Source organism: Narcine bancroftii, chromosome 5 (genome assembly GCF_036971445.1).
Source record: "Narcine bancroftii isolate sNarBan1 chromosome 5, sNarBan1.hap1, whole genome shotgun sequence".
NCBI classification, from domain to species: Eukaryota; Metazoa; Chordata; class Chondrichthyes; order Torpediniformes; family Narcinidae; genus Narcine; species Narcine bancroftii.
In genome coordinates this window covers 38,985,139-39,003,415 of record NC_091473.1, presented here as the reverse complement: position 1 = coordinate 39,003,415, position 18,277 = coordinate 38,985,139, and the positions used below count along the sequence as shown (strand labels likewise).

Here is an 18,277-nt window from a genome sequence, read left to right as displayed (position 1 = left end):
CCACACTAAGAAATAAACTGTACACATTTGTTAACCGTTATTCCGCCCTTCCCATAGTTGTTGTATATTGTGTGTCTGTGTATAGCCTCATTTTCGCAAGGCTTTGCTGCTAGAAAATAAAGCTTTTTGCTATTGAAACCAGTGTCCAGATCTTTGCCTTTGAGACCTACCAAACCTGTTTCCTCACTCACAACAAGCATCATAATTTTATTCAATGTTTGTAAAATGACTTACTCCTAAAGGAACCGGCCCTATCTTTTCATGGCATCTGCAGTTAAGAACTGAAGCAAAAGAAGCTCAAATTCATGCTGCACCTCATTACAGGAGATGACTTTTTCACTTCCTGAGGATCTTCTGTGCATGTGGACTGAACAATAACAGATGCTGAAACAAGGTGTGGAATTAAAAATCCACAACACAAGATTAAAAAAAAATCTGGATTTCCTGTATGAACGTCCACTTGCATAATGCAGCCCATTAAATATACAATCTGTGGTTCTGTACAGGAATCTGGCAGTGTTGAGGACAGCTATTGAAAGATCAATTCATTCCTGGAGCAGTGCAGGTCATACTTTGTAACATCATGTACCTACAAGGTTGGAGTAAATCAGTTTCCTGAACCCTGGCCTCCACTCAGCTGGCTTGGGATTTTGTAGAGTCTGGGACTGTGTGCAGGAGACGTGGGGTTGGGTCAAAGCAGAGATGCTGCACTGGTTCCGAGAATGTTGGGAGTTGGTTTCCATGGCAGCTTACTTAGAAGAAAGCTGAATATTGGCCAAGTGAAATATTAAATTATAACTTTTGACTGGTATAATGTCTGTACTCCAAAAAAATCCTGTAACAAATTAAAAACTCTCAGGAGCAAACATGTCAATAAAACATTATTTGTTTTTCTAATGCAAAAGTGTAATATATGCTTTATTGACCATATACTCACAACTTAAGCAATACAACTTCATGACAAAAAGTAATAACCCACTCAAAAATGCTGTTTAAGACATGCAAGTTCACTTTCCTGCATGATCATGAGACTTAATGCATCCCAGTTCACAGGCACTGTATTATCTTCACAAATTTGTTTCTTTTGATTGATAAGCTTACCAGAGACACACATACCATAGGTCTCAGAAGTGTAAAATCAGGGAACCCTATACTGAAGTAATAACCCCAGTTGCACCAATTAGGAACTGTAGGTGAAATCCAGCTAGATTTGACTTTAAAACCCATTCTTTAAAGAAGCATTCACCTGCAGCTTAGCTGAGCTACATTGATTTCAGATCATGGTGCTGGCCTCCAGCTCCTTTACTGTTTTTGTTTTGTTCTGACTACCCTCATCAAGCACTATCAGCCTTTATTAGCAGTTTCATTTGTATGGAACAGGAGGTGGTGAAGAGGAGCAGCAGGAGCATCCAGATCAATGGCCAGAATGAGCAGTGTCAAGCCCAATAACAGACGGGAGTCTACATCTATCTCTGAAGTGGAAGTATGCCAGAAGTTGCTCCCAAGATCAAACTGATGAGCAGTGCATTTAAGTCTGTTTTTGAATCTGAATTTCTTCAAGATTAAAAAAATGTTTGAGTCATAGAAGCAGGACCTTCAGCCCCATCCATCCATGCCAACCTAGCTAGTCAAACACTTTGTATTAGAGGTTGGTGCTGGCCCCAACACCTTCTAGTTCACTGGCTAACTCAATGCACAATGAAGCTGGGAGAGATGTAGTCATAAAGGAAAGGGTTCCATCAGCTATAAAAGAGAGTGGCATAAAAGACAAATGCTTGAAAGGACATGAGTAGGTGTCACTCTTCAGAACACAGCTCAAACTTGTGAGGCTTGCTGAGGTGAATAGAATAAACAAAACAAGAACTGCCCCAATGCTGCACCAGTCTGATATTATCAATAGCTGTGGGGTTTCCTGCGTTATTATTGTTAGACTGATGCACTGATTTATTTGAGGACCGATATTCCATTTGACTTGCTGTTCTTCCTGGCATCATGATTCTGAGAGGGAATAAAGCTTAGGACAGTGGATGGGGTTGTGGTGGATTTCTGTAAAGTGTCAGATTTATAAAGAGAAATTGCATCCCCCACTACCCTCCACTGAGTCCATACAGACCATCAAACACCCATTCAAGCTAATCCTATACTAATCATACAATTACTCTTCTGTCACACTAGAGACAATTTGCAATGGTCAATTAACCTGCAAACTCGTATGTCTTTGGGAAACAAGAGAAAATTAGAGCACCAGGGAGAAGCCCACTTGTTCACAGTGAGAAGGTAGAAACTCCATACAGACAGCACCCACGATCAGCACTGAATCTGAAAAGTGGATGACACAAAATATTTTTGCCTGCTTTCTAAGCCTGCTGGATTGTCTCTCAAGAGGTGATAGAGATCAGAAACCCACCCCAACCCCCCCCCCCCCCCCGCCCCCCGTCTATCCTATCCTCTCTATCAGGACATCTCTAGATCGCAGCAAAGCTTGGAGTCGTCATTCAACTCACTTGGTGACTGATTCTGCCCAACAAAGCAGGCAAAATAACTTCCCTTTAAGAAACACTGGAAATGAGAATCTTTTTGGAAGTTGCAACATATAGGAATGATACTAATCTTATTAAAGCGAGTTCCATGAGCTAAAATCAAGAAGGCCTCAAGATATCAAACTGTGAGGTACACAGCAATTAGCTGCCAAGCTTTATTCCCAGTTAATTAGATCATGACTGGATGGCAGTGCAACTTGTACAGCAACTGCCTCACAGCTCCAGTGACCTGGGTTCAATCCTGACCTCGAGTACAGTCTCTGTGGAGTTTGGACCTTCTCCTTCCCACATCCCACACAAGCTTACGGGCTTGCAGGTTAATCGGGCACTACAAATTGCCTTCATGTGTAAAAGAGTGCAGGATCCAAGGGGAGTAATTATGAGAATATATGAAGAATAAAAATTGGGATTAATGTAGAATGAGGATAAACAGATGATTGATGGATTCAGTGAGTCGAAGGGCTGGTTTCTAACTCTATAACTCAACTAATTTCATCTCCTTAACTCCACTGCTTCCAAAGCCTTCATCTCTATCAACCTCGTCAAATTTTCAAATTACACATTACCTTGAAATATTTTAGGACCCTAAATGCCACCCGCTTACCCCTGCAAACCAATGTCACAGCAATCATTCAAAACCCTGCTTTAACACGTCCAACTTGAAATTCTGGTATGGAATGGATAATCTTTTGACCTGCATCTAGTCATTACCCAGTTTCATCTTGTGGAATCATAACGTGCACAAAGTGTCTGCTCTGTTTTTTATTTAACAACCCTGACTACACTTCTCAAGTGCCTGTTGTACTGTGCTTTGGAACAACTTGAGGACATACACGGCATGATACAACTTCCTTCCTTCTCTCTGTGATGCCTATCTATATTCTACAACTGACTTCAGCAGAAACAAATGTCCTTAGAGGAATACAGGTTGCTGTCAATACATGCACATACATATAGCACTAGTGACCAAAGACTCACTTCTGTCCTTGAATATTTATAGTCAGCCCAGGAAGTGCAGGTTCCACTGAAATAGAAACTCATTTCACAGTGTTTTGACTTGTATTTGTTCTGGTATCTGGCATGTATTTGTACTATTAATATTCTGAGGAAACACATTATCTCTATAGATTGAGTACAGTGGTTTGGTGCTTGTACTGCAAAATTTACTCAAAAAATAAAACTAATGGAAGGCCACTTCACTCATGGATGTGCCTGCATACTCCGTACTGCAAAGTTCAGGAATGGCATTAATTTTCATCACCTTCCTATTTCCCTATGTTCTACCTTTTCTGGCTTGTGTTAGTTTATTTCAAAATGACCTGGGTAAGGTACAAGAAATTCTACTGAAAAATAGTGCATATATACTGTTGATCTCATGAAATGCTTGCAATGGTAAACATTTTTTGCTGTTACAGAACTCTTAAGAGGCCTGAGCAAATCAGCCAACCACTGCTATTACCCATCAAGGTGCAATATTTTTGGTTGGATTTTCCTTTAAAATTCCAGATCCTCCTTCAGTCCAGTGCATTTTCTCATCTTTGTCCTCATAATTACCTTTCACAAAAATGCCACAGCTGACTTCTATGCAAAAGATTCCCTCTCATGTGTCCAAATTAAGATCCTTGTCTGGGCTGACCCAAATTTCTAGCTCCATCATTTAAAAAAAAACTCTGTTGACCATTAAAACTTCTCTTCACTGTATTATTTTTAAAATGCAGTGGGAACTATGTGATCAGCCACTTTATTGAACTGATGGAAAACAAGGCAGGACATGGAACCTGGAGACCTTTGACGCTGTGTGGAATGCAACATGATATCACCCTAACAACAACGGTTTACCGTTGACACCTCTCAGAATTAAGTGTCATTTTGTTTTACAAAATGAAATGGAAACAAATTTACATAAAATAACCCCAGTTAAAGTGCCTATTTACCTTCCTTCATTGTAATGAATCAACAGGAACATCCATAACAGTAAGTAAAAGAAATGCCTTCACCTGACATGCATTATACAGTAGTTGATGCTCGAATTTTTTGATCCCCAGGATTTGCTGGAACATTTCGTACAGTTGCTCCTTGCTAAGGATCAGCTCTGATGCTGCACTCGCTGTCATTCGGGCTTGTTGCTTGCGTGGATCCTCTTCACCTCGATATATGGCATCAAATTTTGCCATCCAGGAGCTCAGGACTGTCTCCTTGCTGAGACCATCAATTTCAGGCAAACTTCGAACCCGCTTTTCAATGTGCTTCTTGAACACCTCTCGAGAATCATTAGCTGAACACCCGCCACTTTGCACCATTCTGGACACTCGGTCACTTTTCAGGAACACCTACAGCATGAAGTGATTTAAGTAACAGTTACTGATGGGAATTATTTTAGATGTTACCAAATAAAACATTTGAAAACACAAATGTTTCAGTATTAAACTTGCAAATAATTTGCAAGAAATTATGATCTGATCTTTCAATGTTGGATAATGAAGTCCAAACATGGCAATTTCGAATAATTCTGAGCACCACATTTTAGGAAGGATGCCTGCATTTGAAAAGGATAACATAAAAGATTTATTAGACAAGTCTCAGGAAGGAGGAACTGCAGTTTTCTGGTCAGCCAAGAGGGCTTTGGTGGAGATTTGATGGAAGTGTTCAAAATCATAAAAGAATCTATGAAGAGAACAAGTAGGATTTTGTTTCAAAAGCAGTCTCATAAATATGATGAGCCATTTTGTCTCTGTGCTGCATTTTGCAATGGATTCAGTGAATCCATGCAAAAAAGGCAACAAGAGAATTATTTAAAAACTGTGGAATAGATTAAAAAATTACTTAGTGATATTTGCCACTTTTGTAAGTTTGACAGAGGAATGAAGATCTCAAACAATAAGGGTTTCATGTAAGGTGATCTTGAGGAGAATCAACCCAGCCCCCTCCATAGATGGGCAGAAATATGCACCAGTTTGAAGGGGAACAATAAAACCAGGAGATGGCAGGTACACCAAATGAAAGCACCAACTGGTGCAGAGAAAAACATTCTTCTGAAATTGAACTGGCTCCTTTTGTATACAGGGCAATGACAGCTCTATTCGACCAGGGAAATTATATTTCTGATTGGTGAACACTGCCTAGATCCAAACATTAGGAAGAAAGTTCATTTCAAATCTTCAACCATGTCTTTGTTCACATTTAGTTGAGGAATACCTGTTCTCCTGTGCAGGAAGCATTATGCACAAGAGAATAACTATCTAAACCTGAGTGAGGTTCAGAGATTCTCAAAATGGGTGTAGATTTTTTTTAAAACATGCAGATTAAATGCAAGTTTTTCAATGTTAATTTGTCCTCCATTTTTTGTCATTCTATTGGAACAGAAAATACCAAAGATGCAGGAAGTACAAAGAGAAAATGTTCAACTGGTCAGGTAGCATCTGTATGGAGAAAAATTGAGTTAACACTTCCTCACATCATTTCTAATCTGACATCAACTCAAAACACTTAACCCCTGTTTCACTCTCAGCAGATGTTACCCAATCTACTGAGTATATGAATTTCAATAATTGTCAACTATTCACAAACAACAAATAAGGACACCACACAGATATCCAATCCACATGAATAGACCAGTAAGCAATTGCATCAACCACATAATCCTGCAGATTAGCAAAACAGATGTGCATAAACCAACTTCTTGTGAATTTGACCCCTTGAATTATTTCCCTGTGAAATTCTAAATTACATCCGAACAATATAACTGTTGGTCCAATTGTATAGTCTGTCTCATTCATTCTATATTCCAACCATTTACCTCAACCTGACGAACATATTACTGTTCATATCTTTGGCTTGATTTCTAAATTACTATTATCAAAAACAGGAAAGTATAGTCATTAAGCACTAGCTGTTGCAATTACTGGCTTTCATTGAATGAGAAACATTCTGCTGAACTCTAATGCAATGGCAGTTTTTAGCTGGGATGTTTTCTATTCAGGTGTAAGAAAGTTCAGCTTCAGATCATGTATAGAATAATCCCAAACTGTAATGTCTGATGAAGCATTACAGGCTCACAGATGAGAAGTTGCATCAGTTTTACAAAAACTGGTAGCATTCAGCAATACCGATACTTCCAATTTCCAAATATTACAAGGATAAAATTTACCTCAAAATAGCTTTGAACAGCATTAATAAAGGCTTCATCTGCCACAATCTGTGTCTCCCCGTTCAAGAAAGCCTGGAAACGATCTTTGACTGTTTGCAGCTGTTGCTTGTTTATCTGGAAAAGAGGAATATATGAAACTTTTATAACCCATTGAAACTGAAGAGGAAGAACCCTCATTTTTGATGTTAAACTGAAAGACCCAAATTTAACAACTTTGCAATGATGAAGCAGCATTTACTCTTCGTTGATCCAAAAGCACCAGTCCTGAATCGAGAGTTTCGTACAAATAAGACAAACAGATCTGTAATTTCTTCACCTACTTCTTCTCATCCCTAGTAGTGGAAACCATCAGCCCTGGAGATATTCTTGCATTGAGTCCTATTATTTTCTGTGTTAATATCCTTGAATCTCTTCATCCTATACACTTACTTTTAGGTCCTATGGTGCTTTCAGTATTTCACCTGGATTCTGTATATGCTGGTTGAGTGAATAGAGATCACAAACCCAAAACTGGTGCCTACCTTACTATTTGACCATACGAATCACCACTTATGGGACCAGTTATTGCAATGCTACACAGTTGATTGTCACAGGAGTTCACTGTTGTGAAACTGCTGCTGGGAATCATACTTTACCTATTAAGCCTCCAAAGATATTGAAAATACAATAATGCTGTGCAAACAAAATTTAACCTTCACTCCTTCACAGGGTGAAGTATGGAAATCTGATGACAGGTCTAAAGGTACAAAAATATATGCTACAGTTTAACTTTAAGTACATTTAAGAACCCAAAATTATTTAACCCAAAATAATTCAAAATAGCATCTTGTTTTCTTCTAAGAATGTCTTAGTAATAATAGAAAAAAACTGACAACTCTTCAAGCCATTTGTCTGCACATTTGCCATATTTAGTTACAGGACAGATATAAACAGAATAGAGAGTGCAGAGGAGGTTTACGAGAATGATGCCAGGGTTTCAGGGTTTGAGTTGCAGGAAAAGGTTGATCAGGCTGGGACTTTACCCCCTGGAGCGAAGACGATAGAGGGGTGATTTGACAGAGATATTTAAAATTATAAGGGGGACAGACAGAGTCAATGTGAATAGGCTTTTTCTATTGAGAGTGGGGGCAGATTCAAACAAAGAGGGCATGGATTGAGAGTAAAAGGGAAAAGTTTCGGGTAACATGAGGGGGAATTTCTTCATGCAGAGGGTGGTGGGGGTGTGGAATTAACTTATAGCAGTGGTGGTAGAAGCAAGATCAATTTTAATATTTAAGGAAAAGTTGGATAGGTAAATGGACGGGAGAGACATGGAGGGTTATGGGCCGAGTGCAGGCCAGTGGGACTAGGTGAGAGAAATTGATCGGCATGGACTAGAAGGGCCGAACTGGCCCGTTTCTGTGCTGTAAATGGTTATATGGTTACATGGATTGCTGTCATACAAGCATAAAGAAAAAGGATGAGGGTTAGAGATTGCTCTGATTCTTGTGTACAGAAACACAATAACTATCTAGATTCTAAATCCTCTGGTGATAATGCTCATACGTCTTAAACACCACACATGCTATCCAAACTCCGTTACTGCTCACACATCACCCTTGGCTCTGACCAATTTCTTCTTACATCCAGTGAGTGACCTTGACAAAATGTTGCAACATTTGCCCCACATTAAATGCTGCAAGAATCCGTTGCTCCCAATCAGTACAGAACTATTTCAATAAATATCCGCCTGGTATTGGTTAGAATCTTGTCCAAAAGCATTGGAAAAAAATGTACTGATGATCATTTCAGGAAAAGGTTGGAAAAGGTACAACCTACGAAAAGCCATAGCAAAGGGAAAGTGGAGATTCTGGATGAGAATGGAACAAACCCAGCCGAGTATTGACAACCTGTGTCAACTAACTTGCCAACGTATTCACGAAAATCTTCAACATCTCACTTCAGGAAGGCACCTGTTTCAAACAGCCCTCAATCATACCTCTGCCCAAGAAGAGTGAGGTAACCTGCCGAGATGACTAGGGACCAGTGCCACTCACATCAAGTGATGACGTGTTTTGAGAGGCAGGTGTTGAAACAAACAAGCTCCTCTCTGAGCAAGGATATGATATGTTCCAATTTGCCTACCACAGCAACAGGTCTAGAGCAGATACCATCTCACAGGCTCTTCACAAAGCCCTGAAACAAATGAACAGCAAAGACGCATTCATCAGGATGCTGATCATCGACTACAACTCAGCATTCGACACCATTTCTCCTCAAATCTGATCAGCAAACTCTAAGATCTGGACCTCAGTACCCAACTGTGTAAATGGATTCGGAATCAACGCTGAGTGGTAAGAGCATCATCTTCACATCTCCATCAGCATCGGAGCACCACAGGGCTGCAGACTTAGCCCCCTGATCTACTCAGTTTAAATCAATGACTGTGTGGCTTAGAATGAGGACAACACCATCTACAAACTTGCTGATGATGCCACAGTCGTGGGTTGTATAAAAAGGGGCATGAGTCAGCAGACAAGAGGGAGATTGCAAACTTGGCTGAATGGTGTAGCAATAACAACCTCAAAATCGATGTAACCAACACCAAGGAGCTGATTGTGGACTTCAGGAAGACAAAACCAGAGGTATATAATCCTGTGATCATTGGGGAAATCAGAGGTGGAGAGGATGAGCAAGTTTAAATTCCTAGGAGACGCCATCTCGAGGACCTTTCTGGGGCCCAGCACACTAATGCCATCATGACAAAAGGACTCTAATTCCTCATGAGTTTGCAGAGGTTGGGTATGACATTGAAAACCTTGGCAAATGTCTACAGATACATAAAGTGTGCTGACCTGCTGCATCACAGCTTGGAATGGGCCAACAATACCTCTGAGCAGAAATCCCAACAAAAATATTGGACACACCCCAGTACACCATAGGGATAATTTTCCCCACCATCGAGAAAATCTATATGGAATTTGTAGTAAATCACAAAATTCTGTAGACACCGCGGTTGAAATAAAAAAAACCCACAAAATGCTGAAGAACCTCGGCAGGTCAAACAGTGTCATTTATGTAGCATCACCGACGTTTCGGGCTTGAGCCCTTCATCAAAGTATGAGAAAATGCCGGCAAGGTGGGGGGGGGAGGGTGGTAAAGGCAGGAGATGCTAGGTGGAGAAAAGAGGGAGAGGACAACAGCAAAGAGAGACTACACTTCCTCTCACCCTTCCTTCTGCAAGGATTCCATCCCTTTCTCTCAATTTCTCCATCTCTGCCACATCTGTTTGCAAGATGAGGTCTTCCAGTCCAGAGCTTCTGAAATGTCTGCCTTCACCTCCACCACCTGCATCTCCTCCATTTCCTGCTCATCTGCCCTGGCCCCATCTGTCCCCAAATGCAACAAACATAGAACCTTCCTCATCCTCATCTACCATCCCACCAGCCTCCAGACAACACATCATCCACCAGAATTTACAGCACTTACTACAGACAAATTATTCCCTCTCCTCTCCTCTTGGCCTTCCACAGGGACTGCTCCCTCCGCGATTCTCTCATGCACTCATCTCTCCCCATCCATCGCAACACCAGCACCTTTCCTTGTGCCTGCAAGAGGCGCATTGCACCCACACCTTCTCCCTCACCACGGTCTGGGGCCCAAACAGTCCTTTCACATGAAGCACCACTTCATTTGTACATCCAGAGGACTTATTTACTGCATCCGATTTACTCCCTTTGTGGCCTTCTCTATGTAGGAGAGACCGGTCGCTGTGTGGGAGATCGCTTTCCTCAGCATCTCTGCTCCATTCACAACTACAGCAACCTCTGAGTGGCCAACTATTTCAATTCTGAGACACACTCCCGCACTCATACATCTGCCTTGTGTATTATCCCACCCTGACCAGCTGCAAATTGGAGGAACAACACCTTATTTTCTGTCTGGGCACTCTTCAGCCAGATGGCATTAACATTGACTTTACTGCCTTCCATTAAACCTGCTCGCCTTTTCTTTCCCCTCTCCCTTTTCCTATCTTTCCAGTTCATCTATTCAACCAGTCATCCCTCCTCCTCATTGCTTCTGTCCCTCGCCACCCCTCCCACCACAGCTCTTTCGTTTAGACGCCTGCCGGCATTTTCTCATACTTTGATGAAGGGCTCAAGCCCCGAAACGTTGGTGATGTATCTTTACCTTTACTACATAAAGGACACTATTTGACCTGCTGAACTTCTCCAGCATTTTGTGTTTTTTTTTTCATGGAATCTGTCGTCGGTCGGAGAGCAGCAGCAATCATTAAGGATCCACACCACTGCAGGGCATACTCTGTTCTCGCTGCTGCCATCAGGAAAGAGGTACAGGTGCCACAGGACTCATGCCACCAGTTTCAAGAACAATTGCTACCCCTTCACCATCAAAACAACAAACTCAGTCTGGGACTCATTTAAGGACACTTTTTGCATGTTACAGTATTTATCACTGAATATTTATTTTTTTCTGCATTGAACAGTTGGTTTATATTTTATTCTTTGCTTACATTTCTCTCTTTTGTGTGCATATCTTTTCTTTAATACAGATTTATTGCACTACCAACAAATAAAAATACTATCTGGCCTGCAGAAAAAAGAACCCAATGATTGTACGTAATGTCATGTAAGTGTTCTGAAAATAAATGTGAACTTTGAATTTCAAAATACATTTTAAAAAATTTTTATAGATACAGCACGGTAACAAATCCATGCCAAATATACCCATGAAAGCAATTAACCAACCAACTCCGTAAGTCTTTGGAACCTAAGAGGAAATCAGAATATCTGGTGAAAACCTATGCGGTCACAGAGAGAACGTACAAACTCCTTATAGACAGCGGAAGATTATAGCTGGTGCTATAATAACTAACCGTGCCACCTTCATATAACATACACCACCACATTAGAAAACAGCCAATAAGACATTGGCCCTCTAAGAAGTTTCTTTAAAAGCAATTAAGTTTAAATACTTTTTTTTTTAAAAAGTCGGTTATTAATTAATTCTACATCTTCCTCCTACAGATTGAGCAAGCCTGTACAACAACTTCCTCAACATCTCACAATGTTGACCCGGAAGGTCAGGTAGCTTGTGTGCAAGATGGGCAGGTAATCCAGAACATCCCATTCATCCTCCACTCTAACACAGCGCAGCATCTGTGTCATATAACGAGCTCAAGTGAAAAACCTCAACTCCTCCCCACCGTACAGTGTGCCATCTTCTCTCAAAGTGCCTGTTCACCATCACACATTCCATCAACACCCTTTCCTGTGACACACTGGCCAATGAATCAGATGGTCTCCATCCCATGCAAGATGCTGTAGCCTCCAGCCATGCCATCACAACCAATTCAACATCATCCACTGTAGCTGTCTCAATGGTAGAGCTGGGAGGATCAGGCAGTGAAAGGAGGATGTTGACATGCACTAATAGGATACACAAGAGTGGCCAGATTGGAGTTTAAGTATCATGTGCTTTTGAAAATGAAAGAAAAACTCTGAAAAGGAGATTAAAAAAATCAAAGTGACAGGGCTGAAAGAAGCCACCAGTTAGTGGTCCTTGACAAGAATTGCATTATTGAAGCTGATTTGGGGTTGGGAGGGTTGTTTGGTTAAGTCCTCCTCCATCCCCATTCTCTGTAAGGGTTCAGGTGGAAAGGGCTTAAATCAATTATTGCACAAATTGTGATGGAAATTGGACTTCTTTTCCCCCTTACGAAACAGGTTGATCTACCATTGGGCATCATACCAGTCAAGGCCAACCATACTTTCTCATCAAGGTGAATTAAAGGGTGTTAGAAAGGAGAAAGCAGGACATTAACTTTGTGTGAGACATCTTGGTGGATAAGACTATCAGATGAGTGTTTAATCATTCAAAGGAAACATCATTTGTTCAAAATCAAATTTATCCAGCAGACCATTTTTGAGATTAATTGAAGAGTTGAATGCACCACTTTTTAAAAAAAAACAGACTGCATCCAGCCACCATCAATTGCAAGTGCATTAAATGTTGGCCTCGTCAATGACATCTACATCCCATGAGATAATTAAAATAGAACTTTCCAGCTAATTCTTTAACTGAGTTGTCAATTATTTTTCTGGGTTAACGATCTTGCTGAATCTTTTCCATTTCTCTTTCAAAGAAGATTGCACTTTAACATCATTCCAATATTTTGCTCCCAATTATTGCTTCCAAAACACTCTCACATGACTCTGTGATGTAATATTGCATCAAAAAGAAAATTACAGCTGGAATACCATTAGAGACCACTCATCACTTTTAACAGAATGAAAGTAACTGCTCTTCCATAACATTTTTATATCCTCCAACAAACCTATTTCCATGTCATGGTTGGTTGGATGGTTGTAGTTACTGTTCCCTCTACGCTGTGCACGAACACATTTTGCAACCAGCACACAAAGGAAATTAATGCGTGCACAAAAGGCTAGTTACCTAAAATAATGTAGTCATTAAAATTAAAATTATACTTATTGAAAATCATCTCATGTTTCTGTTAACTAGTTAGTTGATTTTTCAAATACGACATCTGCACATCACCTCACCTTTCCAGTTCCAGTTTGTACAGCTGCAACACGGCTACAGCCATGTTTGGCAGACAGTGTTCCTAGCATAAAGTTTACGAAGATCTGTTTCAAATTCTGAAGATAGCTTTCTGAGTTTTTATTGAAATAAAAATTGATTCTCTATGTCGAATTCAAAAGAAGCAACAGGCATGAAGCGCAAAAGAACTGCAAGTTTGTTCAAACTTGAATGGCCTAATGAAATAGTAGAAACTGTTCACATCGAAAGCTCACGAGGTCATGAATTATCAGCTGTGAGAAATATTTACGCATGATTTGGAAATACGTGAGAGTACAGATGAGCGAGAGAAAGAAACGATCAAACCCGGAGGAGAGCAAAATTCTTATCAACAGCATGTTGTTAGCTGTTGAAATGAATAACTCTTTACATTCAGTTCAACACATTATTGAATATATGGAAGGGTATATTCAATTCTCAGACAGCTGGTAAAGCAAAAATTATGCATTCAAATTTCTGGAGAATATCAACTAAATTGTTCAGAAAGACACGTTTGTTCACACGTTAACAAATGATGAAACCACAGACCTATCAGTCCCCAAATAACTCATTCTGTATTTCAGATTCAGATCTAAAGATTGTACTGCGTACAAAATGTTTTTTGGCAGAAGAGTCCTACTGCAGGTGTGCGTTGCTTCTTCTATTGTTTCAGTGATCACGCAGATTTATGAAGAGAAGAAACTTGACCTCCATAAAATGGTGACATTTACATCTGATGGAGCGTCAGTAATGTTGGGCAGAGTTAATGGTGTCGCAGCAGGACTGAAACAAGGACATTCCACACTTAGTTCAGCAACACTGTGTAGCACTCCGTGAAGATCTGGGGATTTGTAATGCATGGAAAGAAGTCAAATTAATAAGAGACATTCATGCTTTGATGAAAACAGTGTTTTCTCAATCTACAGTTAAAAGATGCAAATTTAAAGAAATTGCAGACGCCTCTGAAAAAGAAGCTATTGCTTTCAGACTACTTAATGAAGTCAGATGGTTATCTAGACACTGCATTGCAGACAATAATAAAAAAAATTATGAGGCACTCATCACATACTTTGAAGATAAGTCAGATGACCTGGTCGTTTCACAAGAAATTAATAAATATTGCATACAAAGTAGCTTTACAGGGTTTTTTCTTCTCAAACAATCTTTAATAATGTCTGTAAAATACCAATTTATCTTAACAAGCAACTTTCCATTATAACATCCCTATAACGTTCTTATTTAATGGTCCATGTACAGTAACTTGTTATTTAACGTAGTGTAGCGAAGTGGTCAACAGAAATTAACACTACCTAACTCACCCTCCTCGGATCACCAACTGCCGACGCTGGCTGAAGAAACTAATATTTAAACACACCTGAAACTACCACATGTGCTTCTTTGAATGCGCTGGCTCCCAGCTCCAATCGCTATCGGCCGGCACTGAGCCAAGCGCACCTGCTTTTTAAAGGATGCGCTGGCCCTCGCTCAAAAGTGCTCTCCGCCAGTACTAAGCCAACCGCACATGCTCCTCCAGCATTGATCTGCACCCGCGCACAGCGGACAAGATGGCCACATACATGGTCTACAGGTTTTAAGTGATGTCTTTGAAGAACTGGTTGCATTGTGCAAGATCTGCAAAAGTCTCGCCTGACGCCAATTGATTCACTTCATTTTGCACTTGACAAAATTAACAAGATAAGAAAGCAGTATCTGGGAGACAATGTTTCGTGCAGCGATCAAGTTAAAGTTTTGCTAAGCCAACAATGTGAAGAAAACATTACAGTAGATACAAGTTCACTGTTGATGTTTATAAATTGTCTTTGTGTTCATTTAGAAGAAAGGTACAAGAAGATGAGGTACAAGAATGATCAGCTTTTGATTTCTTCACAATTACAGATGTGACTTCACATTTAATGATAAACAAGTTCATATGTCTAAAATATCATGATTTTCTAGAGGAAAACACCATAACAGTTAGATTAATAATTAATAGTTTAATTATTTAAATTTTCCTTGCAAGAAAAAAACTAAATCCAAAGTTATTTCAAACTTTGATCAAATTTTGGCATTTGTGGCAATGATGAGCAATGGGTGGCACCACTTAGGATATTAGCAAAGGACAGAGTGAAGAGCAAAGTGAACAGTTTTGCAACCTTGCAAAATTAATGGACATTAGGGGAATCTTTCTTGCATCTAATGTGGACTGTGAGCAAGGTTTTAGCCAATGAATCAACTCAAACACAAGCTGAGAAACCATTATGGCGAATGTCATTTGAATATGCTAATGAGAATCAAAAGCTATCAATTGGATGCGAGTTCTATTAGTCTAGATCATGGTTTTCAAACTGCCCCTATGTCATAAGTGCTCTGTGATTGTAAGGGATTGCTTAAGGTGGTATGTCAGTGGGAAGGGAAGGTTGAGAACCACTGCTCTAGACCCAATTGTTACTGAAATATTTTGCTTGATAAAATTGTCACTGGCCCATTTCCTTTGGGGTTATGAAACCATGCAAATAACGAGTCAATTAGGTACGATTAAAAAAGTGGTTTTCAAACTTTTTCTTTCCATTGACATACCATCTTAAGCAATCCTTTACTAATCACAGAGCACTTACGGCATAGGGATTACTCAAGATGGAACGCGAGTTTAGGGGTGCAGTTTGAAAACCACTGGTCTCGATAGAGTTTACAAAGAATGGGTAAGTACCAAAGACAGGAAAGAGAGAAAAAATAACTGAGTGACTTAAATATGTATGCTGCTCTGCTGTAATTTTGTGCAGTTTTACATCAAATATTTTGTAAACCTATATAAACTGTGCTTTATGTGAAGATTTTCGCATTAAAAATCTGGATAGTTTGTCAACTAGCTTTGTAATTGAATGAGTTTTGTAACCATTTCCAGCAAATAATAATAAACTAAATTGATGGGTGCTACTATTATTTTAATTTATTTAGACATTGCATCACATAAAAATAAGAAATACTCAATGATGATTTATTTAATGGAACAAACTGAACAAAGTAGTTCAAAGCATAGAGTAAAATCTTAATTGAATATGTTACTTCGTAGAATGCAATCAAACTCGTTTATTAAAACATGCCAATACAGTTTTATTAGCCATGAGAGATAGGCTGTGCCAAAATGATCACAGACAAAGGAACAGAACCAGGCCACTAGGCCCATCGAGTCTGTTCCATAAATCTACACTAAGCTACTCTACACTAGTTCTCATTTTTGGCCTTTCCCCCATAATCCCTTGATGCCCTCACTAATGAGATATTTGTCATTCTTTTTAAAATACTCCCAGCGATCTGGCTTCCACTGCTGTATGCCGCAGTGAGTTCCACACATCCACGACCCTCTGGCTAAAGAAGTTCTTCCTGATCTCTTTTATATGGATAACCTCTCATTTTCAGACTATGAATAGTATTCTGCCTGTTTAATAATTCCACTGGTAGATGAGGCTTGTATTATATCTTGAAACAATTTTCAGGTTTACATTTGCACAAGTATTCTGTGCACACATACTTTTGTCACAGGACAAAAAAATTGCACAAGATTTTTGCGCACACTGGCTACAAACTTGATTTATTAGTGGGAACATTGTTTGTAATGTTTAATTTAGAGACATTCTGAATTGGGAACAGCTTTCAACAGGAAGAAAATGCAATGATGAGCAATGGGTGGCACCACTTAGGATATTAGCAAAGAATAAAGCAGGGAACTAGGTGTTGATTAGATGAATAATGCCAAGCATTATGCAAGTGGCCATGTATATCATTGTAGCAGTCCCATTCTACCTCTCCATTTAATTTCTAAGCAGAACCCATGTTAAAATTGTTTTAAAATCTGACCAATCCTAAAATAGCGATATTCATAAATTTCATGCAGCAGTTGCAATCTCCAACTAGAGCAAATAAAGGCCACTTTTTTTTTGAATTATGAGGAAACTGTTGCCTTGAAAAACACTAAATGATGGATATTCAGATCCAAATGTAGACAAATTATCCCATTCCATAATGAATGATTAACGTATGCAAAGTTGCCATCAGGCATAGAATTTTCCAAATTTGTCACACTCAAGGAAGCATCTTATGTTTTGTCACCTCTAAGTCTTGTATTCTCTAACAAATTGATGCTAACTTCTTAATTAATCCAAGAATAACAGCAAAATATTCAGCTAAAGCTATATTTTGAAATGGACCTATTCCACCAAATAAATATTTTATTGAAAAAGCATGTTAAAATGCAAACAATTCAACTTTGATTAGAGGGAGGGGATAGATCAGATTTAGTTTTTTAATTTTTTTTTAGATTAACAGAATCTACCCTCTGTTTAGTTCAAGGGATTGTCTAATGTAGTTTTACTTATTGTACATGCAGAATTATTTTTTAAGAAACATTGTTAAATAACCAAATATATACATATATATAGGGTTTTGATTTATATTAAGTTGTGTGTGTGTGTGTGTGTGTGTGTGTGTGTGTGTGTGTGTGTGTGTGTGTGTGTGTGTGTGTGTGTGTGTGTGTAAAAACCTGTTATTTGTTTAATAAGAAGACTTTGTATGTAGGATTTGTTATTTCAATAAAAAAAATTTTTTTTTTTAAATGCAAACAATTCTCCAAGTAAATTTGATAGTGACCTTTTGAGGGCTTAACCAGCAAGATATTTTGAGAATTCTTCCTCTTTTGCAAAAACCTAGAACTAGGACTTGTTTTGAGGTAAGGAGTTCAAAATTGTGGCCTGACAATCAAACCATTTAAGTTAGAGATGAGGAATTTCTTTTTTCTGAGCTCTGTGATTGTTTTGGAATTTTCTACCTTGAGAGGGCTAAATGATGCTAAATAATATTCGAGTTTGGGGTGGCACAGTTGGCACAGCAGTTAGCGCACCAGCAATTGGGGCCTGGGTTCAAAACCCACACTGTCTGTAAGGAGTTTGTACGCGTCTTCCCATGTGTAGTGACTATTCATAAAAAAGCCACTTGGAAGCTAAGTTGGCTCTTT

The 18,277-nt window shown here is 39.3% G+C and overlaps 1 protein-coding gene across 2 annotated transcripts in view; it reads right to left on the bottom strand.

Moving 5' to 3' along the window:
• Window positions 1-18,277, bottom strand: part of cadpsa (Ca2+-dependent activator protein for secretion a) — a 454,508-nt gene that overhangs the window by 383,265 nt on the left and 52,966 nt on the right. For both annotated transcript variants that reach the window (XM_069937157.1, XM_069937158.1), the window contains exons 2-3: window positions 6,688-6,801; window positions 4,538-4,870 (exon numbers count right to left, since the gene is read on the bottom strand). In XM_069937157.1, the coding sequence (XP_069793258.1) occupies window positions 4,538-4,870; window positions 6,688-6,801 (447 nt within the window). The remainder of the gene's footprint in view (window positions 1-4,537; window positions 4,871-6,687; window positions 6,802-18,277) is intronic.